Source organism: Phycodurus eques, chromosome 13 (genome assembly GCF_024500275.1).
Source record: "Phycodurus eques isolate BA_2022a chromosome 13, UOR_Pequ_1.1, whole genome shotgun sequence".
NCBI lineage: Eukaryota > Metazoa > Chordata > Actinopteri > Syngnathiformes > Syngnathidae > Phycodurus > Phycodurus eques.
In genome coordinates this window covers 26,579,515-26,603,152 of record NC_084537.1, presented here as the reverse complement: position 1 = coordinate 26,603,152, position 23,638 = coordinate 26,579,515, and the positions used below count along the sequence as shown (strand labels likewise).

Below are 23,638 nucleotides of genomic sequence, written 5' to 3'. Positions count from 1 at the left end.
ATCGGAGCTGGCACGCTGACATCTAATTATGTTAATGTTGCAACCTACATCGGCAGTGTGCAAGCACGCATGCTCTCAGGACAAAGGCTGTTTCGGTGGGTGAGGCTCTCAAAAAGGAAAGGAGAATACATTTTTGGACAATATGGAAAGGGGGGGAAATGAATGCTGTGTGAAAGCAGCTTCAAATTGCTGGCCATGCAGCTGCAAATCTTACCTCACCAGGCCACGAGAGGGAAGCAAAGTAAGCTGCTCAATACAACAGTCCAAATTCCAATTTGTCTGCTAGATGACTTTGTGTGTGTTTTATCGGCTGTTCCAACCTGAGAGCGAGCGGTTTGACTTCTGCTTGTGGAGCTTTTCCTTCTCCCTCTTCACCTTGGGCATGATCTTAAGCTTTATGCTGCTTTTACTACTGGGAAGCACCAACCCCTGGATGCACACACAATCACATGTGGCACAACGCACACAAGCACTTTGCACATATTATTATTTTAAAAGATCTTTTTAAACATAGGACAAAAAAACAGTGGGTATAAAAGGGAACAACGTTTTTACTGACTCAGTTTGGTTTCGATGTTTGGACAGTAAACATCGCCTAATTGTGCATTGTATTTTTTGAATTTGGTGTGCCAGGACCTGAGGAAGGCTCCTTAGAGCCGAAACGTTGTCGAGGCACACCGGTTTGGTCGACAAAAAAAGTTTTTGGGGGGATTGTTTTTTTTTTTTGTGGGTTTTGGTTGTTATGATTAGAAATATATTACAAATTCATACCTATTAATAAACAGCACATCTAAAAGAAAAAAATATTAAATAAATAACAAAGGCGACTCTATACAATTCATTTGGAATTAAAAAAGAAAATTAAAACACAGATGACTGGGGGAGAGTGGAAAGTGGTCCACTATGACCGGCGGGGCCAGCAGGCACATCGCCAGGAATGGGGAAATGGAGACGGGAGATGGCGCAGGGGGATGGACCGTGCTTCTCCCCCCGATCCCGGAAGGGGAATTATTTCCCCTATACTGGGAGAGGGAGGGTTCGGTTCCCCTCACCTAACCTTAACACAATAAAAACATACCTGTGACAAATCAAACCTTCTGGAAAGAACTTTATTTTGACAATACAATACAGTAATATCATCTCACTATCTAATAACACATATCCTTTTATCCATATGTTGAATATTCATATATTCATTTATCTTCATATTTCATTCCTCCATTGAAATCAGATGAATGTTTACTATTTTAAAATACTATTTCATTTCCACATTACTTGTGCATATTTAAATAACAATGGCGTTTTTTAACAATATATTTTTGGAAATAACTATGAAATGTTACAACTTGTTGCCACACTAAACTGATCTAACAAACTATGAGCACAGCCACACAAATTAATGTGATCGAGCACAACACATCAATGGTAACTGAAAAAGGAATTTGGGACTCTGGAGTGTGCTTAAACAGTGTTACACTTTTGGGGGACAAAAATCAATACACTTTGTTTGTCTTCAGAAATGATTTATACCTTTTTTTAGATGGGAACATGCTCACACAAACACTGGTCCCTATTTTGTTTCCTTGAAATAGGGCAGGGTGGGGGTAGGTGTGGGCAATCCCATATCAGATCACGTGAGGGTTGATCCTGGGAAAACTCCAGCAGTGAATTTGAACGCTTTGTGTACATGTGGGTGGGAAGTCTTCTCACTCTAAACGCTGTGTAAAATTTTCTGGGAAAAGTCCCTTCTGAGCTCCAATTCCCAGCATCATCCAGTCACTTTGCTTGAATCCTGTCAGCCAGCCTGCTTCCTGCATTTGTGGCATACAAAAAGCATCCATCTTAAATTTGGCATTGGTCAACAGATACACGTGATGCCCAGCAGCTCACCTGATCCTCCACTGAGGCAGTGGGAAGCACCAAGACCACATCACCTTGCTTCAGGTCCAGCTCATCACTGTTTGCTGCCTCAAAGTCATGCATCGTCTCCACCTGCACAGTTTTCACTGGTTTCATTACTACATGCAGTTTTTGTCTTTTTGATCATACTAATATGCCCATCAAATTATAATTAATAGGAATTTCAATACTTGGGATTAAGGTCTGACCTTGTACAGGAAGTCACCAGGGAGTCCCCCAGGAGACGAGCTTGTGGGTTTGATTGGGGGTTTGTCAACCACCACGCCGTTGTCGCCGATAGCGGAGGGCGAGATGATGTCCGCATCCCTATCATCATCACCTTCGTTGCTGGAGGCGGGCTCAATCACTACAGATGGGATGGCCATGGTTTCCTGCAAAGGATATACAATTTTTGTTTTATGCACCTCCATGTGATTGATGTCAGATACAGTACATTGTGCTTAATAGTCATGAAATAGCTAATGGAACATTTCTAAAACTATTAAGTTCAGGTCTGCATCTGTTTGTTGAAATAGAAGAAACGTGGACATCTTTCTTGGTTTAACCTTCAATCCAAAAGGTTTCCTGGTGTTGTTCAAGGTGTGATATGCTAAATTGTGCATGGATGACAAATTAGGATGAATGCCAACTGGACAAATGGTGCTCATCAGTTCACCTGAATGACTGCATTTTATTTGATTTTTTTTTTTTTTTTAAACACAATACAGGGTGTTCATGAACTAGAAAAACTAGTTATCCAAGTTTTTTTAAACACAACATGGGGTGTTCCTGAACTACAAAAAGTAGTTATCCAAGTTTAAGTCAAATAAGTTAGTCTTCTCTGCCTTTTACAAATCAAGCAGGGTACATTTCTCTTTTTCTGTCAGTATGTAGCTGAAATTTATTAAAGATCATCCCTACAAAAGTGTGTATTTAATGTCTAAACATTATGCTGTGTCTGCAAATTTTACCGAAATTTCATCCGTAGGACTTTGCTTCTTTTCTACCGGAACTGAATCCAGATCCTAAGTCAAATAAAACCATTTTATTAGACATCAAAATAATGCTCTGTGATGACCTATTATGACAACAGCTCTTTGACTAGATTGGAAATATGCACCAGAAAAATATACTTGGGAAAAGACCTTTGACCTTGTGAAGATTGGATGATTCATTAAAATTGCGACTAAAACCAGCACAATCATCAATCAACTTGAAGTTGTGATCAACAATTAAGATGAACTAACCCTAACCCATCGTAGTTGAATTGACAATGAAAGGTGATGTTTAACTCACAGAAAGGTTTTCTTCCAGCGGAGAGCCACAACTCACTGCTGTATTTTCTTCAGCAGCAGGGTGCACTGGCAGGGGTTCTTCACCAGCAGGAGGTGCAGAATTTGGCATCTCTGAAGCCTTAATTCATCCGTTTACATCGTTCAGAATACAGAAAAAAATATCCTGATATCCTGATGGCAATTGCCAAAAAGCCACTGGAATTCATCAAATGGCTACTCACCATTTGATCAAAATCAGCAAACAATGATGGGCAAGGGGCATCCTTCAGAAGGCATGTTTAAAATGAGACAAGAAGGATCTCAAATGGTCATAAAAATAAGTAACAAAGAGAGTGTCAAGAAGGATTACAGGCAATGCTATTACGGAGCTGCTGGGAAGGGAGGATTCTGAGGGTTGAGAGAGAAAGAGCGAGAGAGAGCGAGAGAGACAGACAGACTGTTAGATGGATAGATTGATTCCTGGGCCGGACTGGACTTAGATCCAATTGGTTAATGTTATAACTACTGATTGAAGTTGAATTTGACCAATCGACTGTTAAACTGCAATCACATGCTTGTGAGGCAACCTTCTATCAAATGTCAGATATGGCAAGTGTTAAGAAGAAGAACAATAAAGGTCTGGAACGGGATCAGGTTTGGGTTAGTGGGAAGGCTAGGATTTCAACTTATGTCTACTTGCTGCCAAACTAGCACACTCAAAATGAGACCATGTACCTCTTCCTTTTCTTTAGCTACAGCTTGGTACATTTTTCCAAATCTCAGGTTTGCAGCCTCATCTTCGGAGATGTCGGAACTTTCTGGTTCCTTGCAGACTTGGGGAAGATTTACATCTTGCACTTCCGTGGTTGAGCTTCTGTGTTCATTAGGAAAGTCAAAGCAGCTGCTCTTGCCAACTTGCTTCCTGAACACGTTATCAACCACAGCATCTGACGATGCTGTACATAGACTGTTTGCAAAAGGTTCCCAACTGCTTCCTCGGCCTCCAGAGACCACAAAACACTTCACCTTTAAACTGGCTTCTAACCTCAAACAATCTGCCTTATCTCCAACCTGAGTCTCGCCAAAAGGAACACATTTAAATGGACCTTTATCATGTGTTTCAGCAAAAGGTTCTGAATCAAACACACTACTGCCTATTGTTTCAGCAAAAGGGTCAGAATCAAACACACCTCCTCCCTGAATGTTGGCAAAAGGATCTGAATCCAATGCTCCTCGATCGTGTGTTTTGTTGAAAGGATCTGAATCTAATGCTCCTCCTGCCTGTGTTTCAGCAAAAGGGTCAGAGTCAAACACACCTCTGCCCAGTGTTTCAGCAAAAGGGTCTGAATCAAACGCACCTCCCCCCTGAATGTCAGCAAAAGAATCTAACTCTGACGCTCCTTCTTCCTGCCTTTCGGCAAAAGGATCTGATTGTAACGCTCCTCCGGCCTCTGTTTCAGCAAAAGGGTCTGAATCAAACGCACCTCCCCCCTGAATGTCAGCAAAAGAATCTAACTCTGACGCTCCTTCTTCCTGCCTTTCGGCAAAAGGATCTGATTGTAACGCTCCTCCGGCCTCTGTTTCAGCAAAAGGGTCTGAATCAAACGCACCTCCCCCCTGAATGTCAGCAAAAGAATCTAACTCTGACGCTCCTTCTTCCTGCCTTTCGGCAAAAGGATCTGATTGGAACGCTCCTCCGGCCTCTGTTTCAGCAAAAGGGTCTGAATCAAACGCACCTCCCCCCTGAATGTCAGCAAAAGAATCTAACTCTGACGCTCCTTCTTCCTGCCTTTCGGCAAAAGGATCTGATTGGAACGCTCCTCCGGCCTGTGTTTCAGCAAAAGGGTCTGAATCAAACGCACCTCCCCCCTGAATGTCAGCAAAATAATCTAACTCTGACGCTCCTTCTTCCTGCCTTTCGGCAAAAGGATCTGATTGTAACGCTCCTCCGGCCTGTGTTTCAGCAAAAGGGTCTGAATCAAACGCACCTCCTCCTTGTGTTTCGGTAAAAGCATCAGACTCAAACGCAACTCCTTCCTGTGTTTCTGCCAAACGATTGTTATGAAACTTGCTTGCTCCCTGTGTTTCTGTAAAAGGATCACTGTCAAACACACCTCCCTCCTGTCTTTCAGACCAGGTTGGTATATCCCTACTTCCAGCATTTCCCGACATGACATTTGCTGTGTTTTCCTCAACATTCAGACTTTTGTCTGCTTGAGCACCACTTCTACTTCCTGTGATATCCGGGAGCGACTCTGCGTTTTTAGCATCAGGGTGATATTCACGTGAAGGTTCGTCGTCTGCACTTGCCCAGCCCCCACACTGAACCCCATCGGCCCATTCTTCTGCGGTTTCGTATTCTGATCCCGAGCCTTCGGGAGACCTGGACCACTTCTCTGTCATGCATTTGGAGCTGTCCTCAATCTCTTTACCAAACTCATCGGTAAACAGGAGCCCAGGGGTGGACTTCTTGTGAACTCCCTCCCCTGGCTTATTTCCCTCAGACTCTGCCTGCCCCGTTTCCAATTCAGCAGCATAGAGAAGGTTGGGGTGCGTTTCAGACAGGTCATCCCGGCTGCTAACCTCATCCTCTGCTGCCTCACTGTCCTTGGCAGAAGGAGGTAGAGGAGGAGGTGACATGGCTCTATCTTCTTCGCCTCCTTGATCCCCTTGCTCTGTACCTTCTGGAGCTCCTGTAGCGGCCTCCCCTGCGGCAGCCTCTCCGTTGCTGGTCGCTGAACTAAAGTCAGCTGACCAATCGGCGACAAAGCCACTTTCTGAAGCCTGAGCAGACGCAGGGAAGGAAAGGTTAACGTTTGTTGGAGCCAGTCTAAGTGCTGCTCTATAGTCTGCTTGCATGTTTATATTATTGATTTTGTGTTCTTTGTCATGGCTTCAGTCTCACACTTGTATCAAATATTATAAACAAACAACTTCTTTCTCAGTAAAGATGTCCCGCTGATTGAGTAAAGTGTGTGCTTACGGTCTGGGCTGACTGTGCCTAAAAGGGAGTAGTAGGAGACAATTATCATGTTTTAAATCATTTCATCAACAAATCAACTTCTGCAAACAGGAATATACTCACCGACCACGTATCCCAAGGTACAACAGTCTTGGGGGAAGAAAAAAGGGGTTCATGTTTATCCAATGGTCCAATTTAGACAGAAAAATGTACGAGAAAAGTGAAGGCACTCTGTACTACCCCGTTTGTTAAAAACCTTCACATTCAACAAAGTCAGACAATACAGTCCTTATATGCACACACACGTCCACAATGTTTGCATGTAGATGCTTTTGCGTAAATAACCTGCGGTACTGGCGACACACTTTCATCTGGCTGGAAGGCGTCGAAATCCATATCGAGGAGAGATTCTCCTGGCCTCTCATTGGGCTGTGGACACACAAGGCGGTTAACGAGGCAACGCGTAACATAGCTCAGTTTTTTTTAATGTGAAGAGACCTGCAATGGTGACGGTGCCGGTAAAAACTCTCCTCCAAACAGATCAATGATTTGCTCCTCCACCACCTCTTTGGAAGGTGTGACTTTGGGGGGCGGAGGCACTGGGGGTCCCTTTTTCATCTGTCAAATAGCAGCATTGCCATTATTCAACATTCACCCTCTCGTGTTCATCTCAATGCTGTCTAGCTTGACCGCCTACAAAAAATAACTTTCACTTTCATAGCAGTACTTGACCTGACTACAGTGAACCTCTGCCTATTCATGATACAACATTCATAAAGAAATTCACCTACTCGACATTTTTTACTATAGAACTTTACTGAAAACTATTTGCTGGATAACTCACCAACTCTTGCTTTCTGTAACGCCCCAAGATGCCACCCAAATGCCCTTCTTCTTCTAAGGCCCGCAGCACACCGAAGACTCAAGAATAAATTGTCCGGAGGTGTGAATGTTACTGTGAATGGTTGTTTGTTTCTATGTGCTCTGTGATTGGCTGCCAACCAGTTCAGATTGTACCCCACAGATATGTACAGTATAGGTAGCTATAACATGCCCATTTTAAGCTCCATGCCCACAGCATCGCTAAGCTCGGGAGATCAAAGTGAGCAGCGCATTCCAGGTGTGTGGACAGCAAGGCCACCAAAAGACCAAGGATGCCGGTACGTTGGACTGCATACGGTTGCGTAAAATGTCGTTCAATTATGACAAGGGAACTGGGAGTCCCTTTGACATGTAAAAGTATTATGATTTTTTTTTGTGCTTATATTCCAAATGGTGTGCATGACAGCATACGCTTTGGCGTAGACAAAACAGTAACCGTCACGAAAATCGGTTGACAAATGAGCAAGTTACAACTCAATTTCAGTGTCCATGCATTGCCTTCTACAGGAACGACCACCTGCCCACCATGGCTGCCACGTAAACATGTTGGGTATCCGGTCTGCTACAGTGTGTCGTGTATTTTGTATTCATATCTATGCTGTACTGCGCCTCTCAGCCAAAGTCAGCTGGGATAGGCGCCAGTACACCCGTGTGACTAGCAGACAACTAGAGAAGCAGTTCAGAGAATGAATGGATGGACAATATACAGTATGTACATATTGGTACGTCATGGCAGCAACAGGCTTAATCTCGCTTTGTACTCAGAAACATCACTGTAGTTGTGGAAGAGACTTGTCATTTCTGAATGGCTGTTAAATCAGCGTTGTTGCAACACCGTTCACCTTTTGCAAAACTACTGGCTGATTGGCAGACTGATATACAACATACAGTGGGGCAAAAAAAGTATTTAGTCAGCCACCAATTCTGCAAGTTCTCACACTTAAAAAGATGAGAGAGGCCTGTCATTTCCATCATCGGTGTACCTCACCTATGAGACAAAATGAGAGAGAAAAAATCCAGAAAATCAAATTGTCTAATTTTTAAATAATTTATGAGCAAATGATGGTGGAAAATAAGTATTTGGTCAATAACAAAAGTTAATCTTAATACTTTGTTATATACCCTTTGTTGCAATGACAGAGGTCAAATGTTATCTGTAAGTCTTCAAAAGGTTTTCACACACTGCTGCTGGTATTTTGGCCCATTCCTCCATGATGTTTTGGGGCTGTCGCTGGGCAACACAGACTTTCAACTCCCTCCAAAGATTTTCTGTGGGCTTGAGATCTGGAGACTGGCTAGGCCACTCCAGGACCTTGAAATGCTTATTACGAAGCCACTCCTTGGTTCCCCAGGCAGATCAGTCATCCTGGTCCCTTTGCAGAAAAACAGCCCCGAAGCCTGATGTTTCCACCCCCATGATTCACACTAGGTATGGTGTTCTTTGGATGCAACTCGGAATTTTTTCTCCTCCAAACACGACAAGTTGAGTTTTTACCAAAAAGTTCTATTTTGGTTTCATCTGACCATATGACATTCTCCCAATCCTCTTCTGGATCATCCAAATGCTCACGAGCAAACTTCAAACAGGCCTGGACATGTACTGGCTTAAGTAGGGGGACAAGTCTGAAACTGCAGGATTTGAGTCCCTAGCGGCGTACTCTGTTACTGATGGGAGCCTTTGTTACTTTGGTCCCAGCGCTCTGCAGGTCATTCACTAGGTCCCCCCGTGTGGTTCTGGGATTTTTGCCCACCGTTCATTTTGACCCCACGGGGTGAGATCTTGCGTGGAGCCCCAGATCGATGGAGATTATCAGTGTTCTTGTATGCCTTCCATTTTCTAATAATTGCTCCTACAGTTGATTTCTTCACACCAAGCTGCTTACCTATTGCAGACTCAGTCTTCCCAGCGTGGTGCAGGTCTACAATTTTGTTTCTGGTGTCCTTTGACAGCTCTTTGGTCTTGGCTATAGTGGAGTTTGGAGTGTGACTGTTGTCTTTTTTTACTGATAACGAGTTCAAACAGGTCCCATTAATACAGGTAACGAGTGGAGGACAGAGGGGCCTCTTAAAGAAAAAGTTACAGGTCTGTGAGAGGCAGAAATCTTGCTTGTTTGTAGGTGACCAAATACTTATTTTCCACCATCATTTTCTAATAAATTATTTACAAATCAGACAATGTGATTTTCTGTTTTTTTTTTCTTTCCTCATTTTGTCTCAAATGTGAGGTATACCTATGATGAAAATGACAGGCCTCTCTCATCTTTTTAAGTGGGAGAACTTGCACAATTGGTGGCTGACTAAATACATTTTTGCCCCAATGTATGTACTGAAATTTTTTTTATCTGTATGACTGAGTCAAAAACCTCATAAAATGGCTTCTATGAAAGTAGAAATTGGTATTTTTACAGGTTGCCATACATGCCAGTGCCCTTGCAATTTGGGTGCATTTTATTCTAAATGTTGGGCAATGTGGTAAAATGAGTTTGAAATTATATTAAGGTGTTTGGAGGTGTTTCATAGTTTGAAGTATAATTAGGGTTTAAACTATTTAAATGGGAAATTAAATATACTGAATAAAAAAAGCAGTTACTGGCGAATTTTTACTCTTTGCGTCGGACCTTGGTCCCTATTCACTGGGTTCACGGTACCGTCAAGCTCTTGTACTTACATTGATAATAGGAAAAGAAAAGGACATCATCATCAAAAAGTAGCAGCGTTATCAGCTATTTTGTGAAAAAGGACTAAAGACTCAGAGGTTTTCTAGCATGGACACATGATCCTGATGTCATGTCCGGCACCATTAGTCAAGTATACAGTACCTTCAATGACAACAAAAGCATTGCATGTCTTTCTATTTCTACGAGTGGGGTGGAAACACACAAAAATACCACATTTGTTCTACAACACTGGTTCCCACAAATGGAATCTGCCTGAGTGTCTATGAACAATGAACACCGCACACAATACTCCCAGTAATTCCATGACTCAACTTTTTAAATTCATTTAATGTAGTTAGAGTAGCTGATTTCTTAGTCACCTGCAGTATTAACATCAGAGGACATGCTTACTTAGATTTGCCAGCCGGGCTGAAACCAAGTTGTGGTCCTCCCCGGAGCCCATCGAAAACACCACATTCTGTCAAGTTTATCGCATGCCACCTGTGCCAATGCGTCTTCATATTGTTTGTATGTCCTCCCTTTTAGGAAGTTGCAGTCTTACAGATTACCCTGTTGTCATCCATTTTTGTGAAGTGTACTACTTTTTCAAATGGTTGACCCGCAGGACGCCATGTTTCCTGCTTGGCTGCCCTGCTGAATGATGTCACCATGCATGTTACATTCAATTTGTTGTCCATCTGAGTTAGTTCAGAAGTGTCTGACATTACTGTCACCTTATGCAGACTATTCAATTTGCAGTTTGGGGGAGAAGAAAAAGTCCAGGGGACTTTGAGTAGATAAAAAAAAAAAAAAAAAAAAAGACATAAAAGAATAAAATAAAATACACCCGCTGGATAACCTCATAATAACTTCTGGTTGCAGTTTCTGGCAGGGTGGATTTTACCCTAACAACCAGGAAATTTAAATTCGCTGTTTCCCAGAATGCATTACTGTACTTAAAATGACTATCACGTTTTAACCACGTTATAATGTATATTTAATGTGTTATTTTGTACAGACAGGGTTTAATAGTGAAAGTGGTATCTTTTTTAGTCAAATTACTGCTGCAATCTCGCACCCTTCTTCAGAATGGTTAGAGTGGTGTAGCCTATTAATACCACTTGCAGACCTAGTGTTTTGTGAATGTCAGCTGGTCCAGAAGTTGCGTGAATTACTTAACAAGTGCTATTTTTGATCCCCTTCCCTATTACCAACATGCTGGGGGGTGGCCAGCCGTCAATCTAGGCTCGTCACGTTGATTGTGAGGGTGAGAAATGCCAACACGTTCGAAGTCAGAGAAGTTTAGGCACCCGACACTTCAACAGAGAATGTATACGTATGGTATAAACAGAGTATGTGTTGCGATAGGTAGTAGAAAGTTTGTCGCGACTGATATTGTATTCAAGCCCTGCAGTGAGTGAGCGTCACTCACAGCGCATTTCTTAGTTGTACAGCTGTAAATAAATGATTATTTTGCCAATAAAAGCCCTCCTCTCCCAGTCTTGTTTTTATTGTGTTATAGATTGAGTTGTCACAAAAGCAAAAAAATATTAGTGCCGTGTTTCTTTAAACAAAAACCTTCTTTTCTCTCACTTTGTACTAAAGAATCTGCATTTTGTTGAAACCGACCAATGTTATAGTGCTGATTACTAATGATCGTAAAAAGCTAGAGACAAACTTTTATTCCTGGTGAAAGAAGTCTACTCTCTGTTGGTAAGTTTGGTGCTTGTATTGTGACAGAACACAACATTCTGTGGGCCTTGAAAGATCAGTCAAAATGTTCTAAAATGGCTGGCAATATGGGGAACTCTGATTGGCTGGCAGAATAAATGAATTAATTAATTAATTACAGTATAGCAGTAATAGTAATAATGAATAGTACAGTCAGACAGGAAAAAAAGAAAGAAATCACTGCGCCTGTCCATGAGCGGGCAAAGAAAATGGGAACCAGAGTTCTAGAAGTGACATGTTTCCACACATATTTGTCCAAATGTGTGTGACAAACATGTTAATAATGCCGCTACATTGCTACTAATCCACAAACACTAACACACGTGTGACACATCACATGTTCACTCACCATCCCAGAGATGAGTGTGCAGCAAAGAAGAAGAGCCACAGAACATTAAACAACAAATACAGCCTGGTACTTCACTTCCATCTTCTCAGAAAAGGTGTGATGGCTGTACTTATTCAAAACAATCACGTATTCACGAGGAACTCATCCTTATGCTTCGTCATAGATGGAAAACTTGGATATCTGCATGTGCTGGTTGACTTCTTTACCTGCATTGGAGATTTGGGACGTGGAGGTCCAGGAGAGACTGGGCGGAGCATGTGATTGGAACCGGCGTCCGGACTCTCAGGTGGACTTTCGTCTTCTGGTGGAGACGGCGTCCGAGCGAGCCGCAGCGGGCCCGCATCACTAGAGGACCCAAATGGAAATGCGTGACCTCCCACTTTAGCGACAAAAACTCATGAGGCTTTTAAAACTCTTAAACATCGGTGGTACATCAATTACACATGTATCCAGTATTTTAACCACTCCCTGCTTGTGTTTATGCTTGACTGTGATATTATTTTGGACACAAGGAAAAACACACAGCATATACTGTATGCTGTATACAGTATATATGTTATCTAGCTGATCTCCACACCTTGGTGCTCCTTGGATGGTGAACATTTTGTCAGCGTGTTGTTCACTAAGTTGCATCATCACTTCATACAGCTGCTTACACACCTACACACAGAGAAAAGTGATCACATGAGCAGAGCAAAAAGCTCATGTTTCACTGCATTAACGTTTGAATTTTTAAATGTGGTAGTTTCCATGTCCCGTCTCACCAGATAAATCTCACGGTGAAATCTGGCCTCCAGACTCGTCACGCTCTTGAAAGTGCTGATGTAGAATCCAACTCGACTGAAACATGAAAGTCACAATTTAAATTAAGTTGAATCATGCTTTGACCAACATTTTTGTTCATGTTCAAAATCGTAACAAAAATGAAGCGGAATTTACGCTATTTTCTTCATTCTCATAATCACTACTGCGATTGGTTGGCAACCAGTTCAGGGTGTACCCCGCCTCCTGCCCGATGACAGCTGGGAGAGGCTCCAGCACGCCCGCGACCCGCGTGAGGAGAAGCGGCTCAGAAAATGGATGGATGGATCATAATCACTATGCTTGTTGTAGTCCTATCAGGATTAGCATTTGGGATTTGGGTTCGACCAATAGTTAGGGTTGGAAACATGTTCATTAAAAAATGTGTATTAAAAACAACAAAAAAAATATTTTGTGAAATTGATTAGGATTGTGAATACAAATCAGCTACCTAGGCTAATTCGACCACAAAAATTGGTCAACGCACATATTTCAGCCTCGAGGCAATAAAAAAAACATATTTGAGGTTCCCGGAACCAATTTGCCTTTGCTAACAGTTTAGATTAAAATGCATGTTAATAGTACAACCCCAATTCCAATGAAGTTGGGACGTTGTGTTAAACATAAATAAACACAGAATATAATGATTTGCAAATCATGTTCGACTTATATTTAATTGAATACACTACAAGTACAAGATATTTAATGTTCAAACTGATCAACTTGATTGTTTTTAGCTAATAATCATTAAGCTCTCACTGAAACACTCACACGTGGACTCGCTTAAATCACAGTGAAAATCAGCAAGTGACTGACCCTAACCCAAAAAAGGGTTTACAGTTTCCTATATATGCCACAAGATGGCGCCAAAGCACTACTTTTTTCTCAGACAGGGCTTTGGTGCCATCGAGCCAGCTACTAATGGAGGAATAGGTTAAAAAAAAAAAATGACAAAAGTAAATTCGGTGAATAGATAAATTTGTGATCATCGAGCGGCAGGGAACACTGTACATGTCCACTTCACAAAGCACAAGAGCATATTCGCCTTAATTGTCTTAATAAATTAAACAATTACACTACTACAACCCCAATTCCAATGAAGTTGGGATGTTGTGTTAAACTGAAATAAAAACAGAATACAATGATTTGCAAATCACATTCAACCTATATTTAATTGAATACACTACAAAGACAAGATATTTCATGTTCAAACTGATCAACTATTGTTTTTAGCAAATAATCATGAACTTAGAATTTTATGGCTGCAACACCTTCCAAAAAAGCTGGGACAGGGTCATGTTTACCACTGTGTTACATCACCTTTTCTTTTAACAACATTCAATAAACGTTTGGGAACTGAGGACACTAATTGTTGAAGCGTAGTAGGTGGAATTATTTACCATTCTTGCTCAATGTACAGCTTCAGCTGTTCAACAGTCTGGGGTCTCCGTTGTCGTATTTTACGCTTCATAATGCGCCACACATTTTCAATGGGAGACAGGTCTGAACTGCAGGCAGGCCAGTCTAGTAGTACCCGCACTCTTTTACTACGAAGCCACGCTGTTGTAACACGTGCACAATGTGGTTTGGCATTGTCTTGCTGAAATAAGCAGGGGCGTCCATGAAAAAGACGTCGCTTGGAAGGCAGCATATGTTTCTCCAAAACCTGTATGTACCTTTCAGCAATAATGGTGCCTTCACAGATGTGTAAGTTACCCATGCCATTGGCACCAACACAGCCCCATACCATCACAGATGATGGCTTTTGAACTTGGCGTCCATAACAGTCCCGATGGTTCCTTTCCTCTTTGCCCCGGAGGACACGACGTCCACAATTTCCCCAAAAAAATTGAAATGTGGAATCGTCGGACCACAGAACACTTTTCCACTTTGCATCGGTCCATCTTAGATGAGCTCGGGCCCAGAGAAGCCGGCAGCGTTTCTGGGTGTTGTTGATAAATGGCTTTTACTTTGTATAGTAGAGCTTCAAGTTGCACTTACGGATGTAGCGCCCAACTGTACTTACTGACATTGGTTTTCTGAAGCTTTCCTGAGCCCATGTGGTGATATCCTTGACACATTGATGTCGGTTTTTGATGCAGTGCCGCCTGAGTGATCAAAGGTCACGGGCATTCAATGTTGATTTTCGGCCTTGCCGCTTACCTGCAGTGATTTCTCCAGATTCTCTGAACATTTTGATGATATTATGGACTGTAGATAATGAAATCCCTAAATTCCTTGCAATTGTACGTTGAGGAACATTGTCCTTAAACTGCTTTGCTCCTTTTATACCCAATCATGGCACCCACCTGTTCCCAATGAGCCTGTTCACCTGTGGGATGTTCCAAACAGGTGTTTGATGAGCATTCCTCTACTTTCTCAAGTCTTTTTTGCCACCTGTCCCAGCTTGTTTGGAACGTGTTGCAGCCATAAAATTCTAAGTTCATGATTATTTGCTAAAAACAATCAAGTTGATCAGTTTGAACATCAAATATCTTGTCTTTGTAGTGTATTCAATTAAATGTAGGTTGAATGTGATTCGCAAATCATTGTATTCTGTGTTGATTTATGTTTAACACAATGTCCCAACTTCATTGGAATTGGGGTTGTAAATTTTTTTTTTTAATAAATAAAATGTTTTGAATTTTTTTTGGGGGGTGGGGCGATTAATCGAGTACTTGATGAAATTTAAATATCTATAGGATAATCTATTCTAAACAGATTCGATAGTGACAGCCCTACAATACAGTAGAAATTAGATGAGATAACATTAACCTGTCCCAAAGAGTTGGAAGTTCATCCTGCAGACCAGCGTTGAGCTCATCGAACACTCTCTGGGCCTTTCTGAGCTCCTCATCAGCCTGCAAATTTAGTATGGACACACTAGATGGTAGCAAATTACCAAATCAAGTTTGGTTAACTTCATCGTAAGTGGGAAACTTGGGATTCACTTCATATACCGACAGTATAAAAAAAAAACAAATATGAAGTAACATTGGCCTAAGAACAGATCCTTGCAGTACTTCATGGCAACAATGAAACAAGGTCTCAACCCACTAACAGCTGGAAAGCTGTTGACGATGTGTGAAGTACAGCTTTATATAAGTTGATGTTCATCGAAAGACTGACAAAGACATTTAAAAGATGGTGACCTTGAGAATCTTGCGGTCATTTTTCATCCCGGTCGTCTGCAGAGTTTCAACGTGATGACGAGCGCTGTCGTAGTCAATGAGTTTTCGGCTCCTTTTGGCCACACGGGTCTGAAGACGTGAAAGTGTCAGTTATGCCGAAAGCCAAACGAAGCTGACAACATCGATAGTTGATCACCTTCAGGTCAGGAAACTGTAGCAAGTATGCGTCCAGATTCAGCAGTGTCGAGTCCACCAGCTTATTGTGAAAGTTTTCCCACAATGCATCACAGTCCTAAAGGAAAAGACACACGGAACAATGACCTTATCTTACATGATCTTACATAGGCATTTAAAAAAAAACAAAAAAACAAACAAACAAAAAAAACCATGAATGAATCCTGTGTTAACTTCCTAAGCTAAGATAAAGAGTAGAATGTGCAAACCAAGTTACTAACTCCACTCTTGTTCAAATTAGGTTTCTCGAATCTTGTCATACTGTATGTCAAAGGTGTTACCTCCACCTACAGGCTCTTGGTGGAACAGCAGTTCATGTGCGCAATCTCCACAACTGCCCTGTCAGCAAACATACGTCGCACCTACGTCGGCCTTATGCTGTGTTCTCACCAGACACGTTTTGGACATTTCATGCGGCGTGATCACATAAAGTCAATGCAGTTCGCATGAATAGATGCAAATTCATGCCGGGCGACACGTATGACACGTTTGACACAGCGCGAGTAGGGTGGGCACACGAAAATTCGCCTCCTTCGCCCGTTCGCTCCAATTGGGAGATTTTAACTTCAAGCGACATTCACATCGGGACGGACACCCAATCAGCGTCCAGAATGGACTATGTTACACACAACGTCCTGTACACGGTTGTTGAGTAGAGAAAAATGGAGGCGGTGATTGTTGCAGTCGGTGGGCACCTTGAGTTCTATGACGTGACATGATATCAGTTCTGGGACCGATCAAGAAAGGGGCGGGTATGGAAAATTATGAGTGAAGAAGCTGGCATACCTGGTAAGTGTATAAATTTAATTGTTTAAAGCTGTCGAACAGTGAACCATGATAGCACTACCATTAGGCAAAACCTTTGCACAATCCCAAACCACCTGCTTCCATAAACACGCACTCTTTATTTATTTCTATTTACAGATTAACTTTATCGGACAGATGAAGGGGAACAGAAGGAGGGTCAATGCGAACAGGAGGTTGCTGCCATTACTAGTACTGTATCCATACTTTTCCTTTGTTTGTTTTGTTTCTTTGTGTGTGTCTGGACCCCGATTTAGGGTACGTTGTTCATGACAAGCATGATTCCTTCCTTGAAAAGACTGCCACTAACACCGACACAAGAAACGCACAACATACCAACATAGGGTGCGTTGGGAAGTTCACTCCGGGCGAGCTCCCCGCGCCCCGGAACCTTCGGTAACTCAGAGCGTTGTTAGTGTGTGTGCCACTCGATAAAAGTAAAACTGACACATTCAATATGGCGGCTGTACTGACGTATCGCTAGCAATAGCCAAAACGTTCAATGGTAAAGTTATAGAAAGTGGCGCATGCTCTTTCTGGGTGCCGCGGTCTCGGGGTGCAATGGGAGCATCATACTGAAATTCCGAAAAGACCTCATAAACTAAGCCGAAGCTAGGATTGGTCCGAGACTGCACGAAGTCACGACGGAGAGCCCGGCGCTGAACCTTCTCCAACCTTATTGTTGGACTTTGTATTTTCAAATACATTGTTAAACTTTCCATCCGGCCTAATCGTTAAAGTATTACCTCGACCAGAATAAAATAACCCGGCAATAAAGGTTTGTACGGCCGGCAGGTTATACCTGGGCCGCAACTTTTCGTTGTTCTCTTTTCTTAACCTCTAACGGATGTTTAGTTCAAAAGATTTTTTTTTTTTTTATAATTCCACTTTTACTTAATTTGTGTCCTTTACATTTTTTAGACAAACATACAGTTATTACATACGTAAACAACCTTATGTGCCTTATTTTATGTCATGATGTCACATCCGTGTCGGGTTAATTCAGTATTCAGTTTATTTTGGTTACCTGCTCAATGCAGTCCATACGTTTTACAGTGAAGCTATTCCAAAAGTGATGCTTTATTACCTCACAAGATAATACAATCAATAAAATACATCATGGATAAAATATACAGTAAACGCAGACACACTGTTCATTATGATATGTATATAAATTCTTGATGTACCGTACACAGGTAAAATGTTTTAGTGCTGATTAACCCTTTTAAAACAACGGGGATCACCGTTGACACCGCGCCGCATGTGTATTTCAAATGACCCTAACTCCTCGCTACTTCGTGCAATTTGAATCATTCAAACTGCCCCTGAAAGCTGTGAAACTAATAAATATATCTATTATTATGGTGCTAAAAGGGTGAAGTAATATTGCACAAATTTTACTTAAGCGTATGTGTGATTGGCTCTTAAATTGTAGAAATGGGATCCGAAGCTGGCGGGGCTTTGAGGACAACGTGCTTTGCATCCAGTGCTCCACAGCAGAGAGGAAAATCCCACAGTTCCCCAAACCGCTCAGCTATTTTCCTCCACTCCTCTGTGGTAGCCACAGCCATGAACTCATGCACAAGGCAGTCCCAAATCGCTGTTGCCAAATCAGTAACAATCATGGAGACGGTAGAGACCCCAACACGAAAACTGTTTGCCATGGTGATGAATGACTTCCCTGTGGCAAAGTATCTGCAGCATATAAAATGTTAAATTTACCAGCGATGTATTAAAGATGCTGTAGTAGTCTACAAAATAATAATAATGATAATAATAACAACAACAACAACAATATACAGTCAATGCTAAAAACACTGGCACCTCATGGGACCATGACTGTATTGCCTATTATATATATTTACCTTAAAAAGTAACCTCATATCCTCATTATTCTGGCATTTAGCAAACAGAAATAAATGTGTTAATCCCAACTGACCTAAAACAGGAATAGGTGATTTCATGTCAGACAGTCAGGATTCAGGGAGGAAAAAATAAATGTATGTGTCTTGTTATATAGTCAAGTACAACCCCAATTCCAATGAAGTTGGGACATCAAATTGTTTTTGGAAAATTGTGGATGTCGTGTCCTCCGGGACAAAGAGGAAAAGAACCATCCGGACTGTTGTGGACGCAATGTTCAAAAGCCAGCATCTGTGATGGTAGGGGGCTGTGTTAGTGCCAATGGCATGGGTAACTTGCACTTCTGTGAAGGGACCATTAATGCTGAAAGGTACATACAGGTTTTGGAGAAACATATGCTGCCATCCAAGCGACGTCTTTTTCATGGACGCCCGTGCTTATTTCAGACAATGCCAAACCACATTCTGCACGTGTTACAACAGCATGGCTTCGAATTAAAAGAGTCTTTTTTGCCACATGTCCCAGCTTTTCTGGAACGTGTTGCAGCCATAAAATTCTAAGTTCTAAAATTCTAAATTCTCTTTAATTGATCAGACGTCGCATGGTGGTAATTTTTGATTTAATGCCGACGTCTCGGCGACATATTGCAAAGGAGGAAAAGCGACGTCAGTGCAACCCCTGTTTGCTGACTGGGTATTAGCAATGGCAATAAAAATAGGCGTACCTTGCCGATGGTCATGACATCATCTTTTCCATGCCAGTCTGGCTCGTAGACCTCATGGAGCGACTGAGTCAAGTTGATGGAGGCCTGCTGCATCCCTGCATATTAACAGCAGCATTGAGCATTATTCAGTAGCATATCGTTTACATTCCACTCACAGCACATATCAAATGAATGTTGGCTACTGTATACAGCACACACACACATTGGACAAACAGTTTAGACTTTGTACGTCACCTTTAATAGCAGACATGTAGGCCTTCATCTCCCTCTGCAGCCGCGAACCTTCACACTGACACGCAAACCACTCGTTAATATTTCAAACTTTAAGGATTAAAAAAAAATAAATACAATGTGCGTTCAAAATTCTCCCTCCACAAATCCGTATTCAGAAGGAGTCAATCTCTGAAGACTCTAGTCAAGTGGTTCTTAACCTGGGTTCGATCGAACCCCAGGGGTTCGGTGAAGCAGTCGCTGGGGTTCAACGGAGGACTCAACACACACCGTGTGTGCGTGTATCCGTAAAAGCCAAATGCAGTGTTCATGCCGTTCAAAATGCAACACTGCGTCAAGGTGGGCGTTTACCATTGCGGCGCTGTCCCTCGAGTTGAAATGCTTTGTTCTTTTTTAAACTATCTTTATTTAACAACATTTCAAAGATACACTTGAGTTGAGTAGCATTTCTGTCATGTCAGACAGCGCATCCAATAATGAAAAAGAGCCCAAAAAAACCTACTCGTACCTATGAACCCTTTTCGAGGATTGTAGAAACAATAAAGATAAGGAACAGTTTTTGTTGTGAAATTTCACAATGAAGTCCATTCCTCTGATATGAGAGTGACACTTTCCAAGCGGAAAATTCACATTCACTTACAGTAAATTTTCATTTAATTGAATTTTTTTCTTTGTTTTTTGTGTGAAATTCATGTTTTGTTCGTTTTGTTCTTTTAATACTGATTTTGTAACTGATGCGTGGTTCATTTTGTGCATGACCTGGATGACTGTGACTCTACACAGACAGTAAAATATATACCTGTTTTGAATTTGAAATAAACCATTTTTTATTTTTCAATTTAGGAAGAGTTCCATGAACTCCAGATGAAACTTGCGGGGTTCCGTACCTCCAACAACGTTAAGAACCACTGCTCTAGTCAGTGCAGCGGGTCTCTCAAGACAATCCAAGTTGTAGTGACACACTTTCTTGCTTACCTCTTGTCTCCTGAAGTTGATGACAACTTGTTCAAACTGTTCATCTTTGGTCTCGTCTGCTTTTCCTAGCTTCTGCAGCACCTGAACCATAACAAAAGATATTTTCAAGCATGAATTCATCTGGCATGTTGGTTTCATCATGCCTTAAATGGGGCATAGACATATACACTGATTGTATAACCAATATCATAATAATAGTGTATTTCATAAAAAAAGAGCACCCACTCTTATTGTAGTAGAGCTTTTGCGTTGTAATGAAAATCTAGCTCTCATCGCTGGATGCAATGTTGGATTTCAGCCAGCAGTGGGTAACGCTCCTCTGGTCCATGTACGTAAGCAAGGGTGTCAAACTCATTTTTGTGGTGGGCCACATCGTAGGTATGGTTTACCTCGGAGGGCCCCGTTATGGATGAACTAGGGATGGGCGAGTACCGATACCAGGTGTCGGCATCAGTACCGGCCTCATTTCAAGGTAGAGGGTACTTGCGAAGGCTGCCGATACTTAAGGCAAAAAAAACCAAAAAAAAAACATCTAATACTGTACAATTTAGTACACGTCACCAAACAGCACAGTGATTACTTGTCAGCCTTTAAATAGGTCGTCTTACTGATTAGAAGTTTGAAGACAACTGTGATGCTAACTAGAGGACTTGTTTGAACATGTCCCAGCCTGATGCAGGTCTACAATTTTAATTCTGGTGTCCTTTGACAGCTCTTTGGTCTTGGCCATAGTGGAGTTTAGAGTGTGACTAAGGTTGTGGACAGGTGTCTTTTATACTGCTAACAAGTTCAAACAGGTTCCATTAATACAGGTAACGAGTGGAGGACAGAGGAGGCTCTTAAAGAAGAGGTTACAGGTCTGTGAGACCCTGATATCTTGCTTGTTTGAAGGTGACCAAATACTTATTTTCCACCATCATTTACAAATAAATTCTTTAAAAATCAGACAATGTGATTTTCAGTTTTTTTTTCTCATTTTGTCTCTCATAGGTGAGGTGTACCTATGATGAAAATTACAGGCTTCTGTCATCTTTTTAAGCGGGAGAACTTGCACAATTGGTGACTGACAAAAATACTTTTTGCCCCACTGTGTGTGTGTGTGTATCCATCCATTTTCTACCGCATATCCGAGGTCGGGTCGCGGGGGCAGTAGCTTTAGCAGGGACGCCAGACTTCACTCACCCCAGCCACTTCATCCAGGTCTTCCGGGGGGATCCCGAGGCGTTCCCAGGCCAGCCGAAAGACGTAGTCTCTCCAGCGTGTCCCGGGTCGTCCCCGGGGTCCCCTTCCGGTGGGATGTGCCCGGAACACCTCACCGGGGAGGCGTCTGGGAGGTATCCAAATCAGATGTCCCAGCCACCTCATCTGGCTCCTCTCGATGCGGAGGAGCAGTGGCTCTCCTCTGAGATCCTCCCGGATGACCGAGCTTCTCACCCTATCTCTAAGGGAGAGCCCGTACACCCTGCGGAGGAAACTCATTTCGGCCGCTCGTATCCGGGATCTTGTTCTTTCGGTCACGACCCACAGCTCGTGACCATAGGTGAGGGTAGGAACGTAGATCGACCGGACCCCCCGAGGGACACGGTCGAACGCCTTCTCCAAGTCCACAATACGCATGTAGAATGGTTGGGCGAACTCCCATGCACCCTCGAGGACCCTGCCGATGGTGTAGAACTGGTCCATTGTTCCACGGCCAGGACGAAAACCACACTGCTCCTCCTGAATATGAGATTCGACTTCCCGACGGACCCTCCTCTCCAGCACCCCTGAATAGACCTTACCAGGGAGACTGAGGAGTGTGATCCCCTTGTAGTAGGAACACACCCTCCGGTCCCCCTTCTTAAAAAGGGGGACCACCACCCCAGTCTGCCAATCCAGAGGCACTGTCCCCGATGTCCACGCGATGTTGCATAGGCGTGTCGACCAGGACAGCCCCACAACATCCGGAGCCTTTAGGAACTCCGGGCAAATCTCATCCACCCCCGGGGCCTTGCCACCGAGGAGCTTTTTAACCACCTCGGTGACCTCAACCCTGGAGATAGGATATATAAATAATAATAACAACCTTTTTAGTTCATTTGAGAAGGGGGCAAATACCTTTTCACAGCACAGTGTATGTATGTGTGTGTGTGTGTGTGTATATATATATACACACACGTGTGTGTGTGTGTAAATATATCCTGTATGTGCAATTTAAAAATTATATATAATACACAATGTATATGTATGTAGCGCATATGCTATATGTACTGAATATACAAAATGTGAGTAAACTAGTCAACATGACGTCATCTCGCGAGAAGGAAAATTCATATTGCGTGAAGTCACCTCCGTAGCTACTGAGCCAATAAATAAATGGTCAGCAAATCCTTTTTCCTCTTTTATTGCCTGTCATGTGTTGCTTTTCGCCCGACTGTGACGTCAGCAGCAGGCCGTTCTAAAAACGTTAACATTTTAAGGTTTTTGAAGATGTCGCGGCCTGCAAGGACGTCAGCCTCCATCTCCTCCTCCTCCTCGTCTTCATCACCTCTTCCTCCTCTTTTTCATCCTCTACCTGCTGCCGCTTACCTTCTCCTGCGCTCTGTTCAGCCTTTTCTGCACATTTTTGGCGAAGATTCCCGTCTTGATGTCCGCCATGACGCCGTACTGACATCCGCGGATTAGTGTGAAGACAGCGTCGAGTGGGAGGTGCGGGGGATGGTGTCGGTGTTCTGCGTGTGCGCATGCGCGGGAGCCCAACTCAGATGGTGACAGGTCGAGTCCTAAGGCCTCATGCTCACGCGGTAGTCGAGTTGTAAAACAAGAGCTTTATAATTTTAGGACGAACGTACTAGTACATGTAAGAACTCACAGATGCGAGTAAACAAACTTAAAAATAGGACAATATAAAAATTGTAAATATCAAAACGGGTCAAAGACAACGTGTTTCTCTTCATACACATTTGTTTCAATTCTGTGAAATAAATCAACTCTGCATAGTATTGTTAATTTTCTTGAACGCAACTGTTGTAATGTCAAACTTTGTCCGGCGGAGGGCAGCACAACTCGGCAGTCAATGCGATAGCACGCCGCTTACCTTCGATCAAATGGTGCAGTCCAGTAGAAGGCGTAAATGAGGCGA

At 42.5% G+C, this 23,638-nt stretch overlaps 1 protein-coding gene across 4 annotated transcripts; it reads right to left on the bottom strand.

The window, feature by feature from the left end:
* Positions 1–1,098: 1,098 nt before the first annotated feature.
* amph (amphiphysin) lies at positions 1,099–23,200 on the bottom strand. Of its 4 annotated transcripts, none has more exons than XM_061693463.1 (21): positions 23,086–23,200; positions 20,518–20,598; positions 19,546–19,600; positions 19,312–19,406; positions 15,883–15,978; positions 15,708–15,815; positions 15,331–15,416; positions 12,519–12,594; positions 12,332–12,414; positions 11,961–12,099; positions 6,634–6,753; positions 6,481–6,564; positions 6,259–6,285; positions 6,157–6,174; positions 3,909–5,957; positions 3,416–3,457; positions 3,196–3,312; positions 2,871–2,924; positions 2,109–2,291; positions 1,891–1,992; positions 1,099–1,811 (listed from the first exon to the last, which is right to left on the bottom strand). In XM_061693463.1, exons 1-21 carry the CDS (start codon positions 23,152–23,154, stop codon positions 1,707–1,709), a joined length of 3,789 nt encoding a protein of 1,262 aa, XP_061549447.1. In that variant the 5' UTR covers positions 23,155–23,200; the 3' UTR covers positions 1,099–1,706. The 4 variants fall into 4 exon arrangements, with proteins under 4 accessions (XP_061549447.1, XP_061549451.1, XP_061549448.1 ...); XM_061693467.1 differs by having other exon boundaries at positions 5,757–5,957; XM_061693464.1 differs by having other exon boundaries at positions 6,634–6,744.
* Positions 23,201–23,638: the final 438 nt, after the last annotated feature.